The sequence below is a fragment of the Echinops telfairi genome, unplaced genomic scaffold, assembly GCF_000313985.2.
Source record: "Echinops telfairi isolate 266 unplaced genomic scaffold, ASM31398v2 ScPeMD7_25;HRSCAF=90, whole genome shotgun sequence".
NCBI classification, from domain to species: Eukaryota; Metazoa; Chordata; class Mammalia; order Afrosoricida; family Tenrecidae; genus Echinops; species Echinops telfairi.
The window spans coordinates 1,474,355-1,476,421 of NW_022103922.1; the positions used below are offsets into that span (position 1 = coordinate 1,474,355).

General features: G+C 65.5%; 1 protein-coding gene across 1 annotated transcript in view; it reads right to left on the reverse strand.

Annotated features, from left to right (window-relative positions):
- CCDC187 (coiled-coil domain containing 187) overlaps positions 1-2,067 on the reverse strand; it is a 39,221-nt gene that overhangs the window by 7,926 nt on the left and 29,228 nt on the right. Inside the window, exon 16 of the mRNA XM_045289352.1 lies at positions 531-691. Coding sequence (XP_045145287.1) covers positions 531-691 — 161 coding nt within the window. The remainder of the gene's footprint in view (positions 1-530; positions 692-2,067) is intronic.

Sequence of the window (2,067 nt, forward strand, 5' to 3'; positions counted from 1 at the left end):
GGTTTACAGGCCAAACCATGGGCTATGCAGGCGTCCCCTGAGGACTCCTTTCCAGGAAATCAGCTCTGCGCCTCAACTCCTGAGAAAGGCCTCTCCCCCGACCGAGGCAGGACGCCAGTGCCAGGACGACACCCCAGGGCGAATCTGGGGTGCCCAGGAGCAGGCGGCAGAGGCATTCGAGCTCTGGCCTGGGAAGGGCAGGGCAGCAGCCGCCCTCTGCCCTGGGGTCCCCGTGGTTGGCAGCTCCGGCCACTCTTCCTGGGAACGCGGCTCTGTGTGGGAACAGAGCAGACATTCGGCTCTTCCTGCCCCCTCCTTGGAAGAGGCCCCACATGGAAGGGCCCAGCAGGGAGGGTGTTACTGCTGTGGACTTGTGCCTGGATGGCCTGGCAGTATCCGAGCTGCAATGGGCATGCCTCCCACCCCTGCTTGCGGGTCTGTGTGGCCTGAGTCCAATGCTGTCCTAGGACACCCAGGGCCCAGGTGTGGGGCCATTGTCCCAGCCAGAGACTGCAGACCCACCCCCTTACCTTGGCCAGTGAAGCTGTGGCTCTCCACTGGCTGGCCGCGGGAACCTGGTCTGTCACTGCCAGCTGTGTCCTCTCCCCACACTGGCCTTGAAGGTGGCAGGAGGCCATTTCCAGTGGGAGGCGCCTGCAGGGGTGTCACACCCACCTGCTCCGAGTGCAGCCTGCAGAGCGGTGAGAGGAGGTGTGCGGGCCCCCGAGTGACAGGCCACCAGCCACGGACTGCCCCAGATACCCTACACACCCTTGCAGGGACAGGACTGGGCTGGGGTCAGTACGGAGCAGGAGGAACACAGCACCTGTCTCCCCCACCCCCCACTTCCCACTCCCCCGCCCTGCACAGCCTCAGCCAGGCCACAGGTGCCCAGCGGCTCAGACTTGGGCAGCTTGGAGGTGGGGTTTCTGTGTGAGAAGGGCAGTCATGGGGAGCAAGTGTTCATGTGTCTTTCCTGGTGCAGCACACCTGCTGTTTTGGGGGGGTCCCTGTGCTGTGGGCCTGGGCCTCCTGGAGCCCTGGTCAGTGAGGAGCCCCCAGGGAGGCCTGGCCCCATGCGTGCAGGGAGCCCTGGTCAGTGAGGAGCCCCCAGGGAGGCCTGGCCCCATGCGTGCAGGGAATCCCTCGCCCAGGGGCAGCCACGGGGAGGTGGACAGGAGAGGACACCAGTAGGTCCCCAGGCTCTGCCGGGTGCCCAGCCAGTACCCTTCCAGAACATGCTGTGCCCGCCCTTCTTCGGACATCACTCTGCTTTCTGTTCTCCTGTGGGGGGGCAGAGTGTCCCCCTCCAGGGGTCACCGAGGGTGTGGCCAGGGGAGGGTGAGCCCCGTTCTGACAGAGCTCCTGCCACCCCTTGCCGGCGAGAAGTAGTACTCGGATCCCTGACCTGCTCCCTCTGCCCCTGCATGGGCATCCAGGCGGGCTCCCAGGCGGGCTGGGCTGGGAGGGCATGGAGCAGTGGTCTCTGATGGGCCCCCACTCCACCCTCTGCCACAGGCCCCACCCTGTAAGCTCAGGGTCTGCTGATGGCGACAACGATGATGACAATCTGAACAAGGTCGAGCGGCCTTGTTCCCCGGAGGGGAGGGGATGTCTGCCGTGGTCCGCCCCACCAGCACTAGCTCCCAGCGCTAACTGGGAAACCCACAGGGGCAGTGCCACACTGCCCACAGCGCGCTGTGAGCCGGCATCCACTCGATGGCAGTGAGTTTGGTTGGGGGCGTTACCAATTGAAGGTGTGTGGCGGGGCTGGGGTGGGCACCCTGCGAGGAGTATGTCTGCGGGCTCCACGTCCCCACCGTGTGAGCTCACTTCCTATCCCGTGTCCCATGTCTGTCATTCCCACAGCATTTCCAGCTGCTCCGTGATGCTAGCACACCCCTCCCAGGCCACCGCACGCCCTGGGTCCCCGGGGCCGGCCCTGTGAGGGTCTGCGTGCCACGCATCCACAGGGTGGAGGTCTGCACTTCCGAACGTCTGAGCAAAGACCTGCCCCTGAGCCTGTTGCTGCTGGTGCGGTGGGCTGAACACACACACACACCCTCC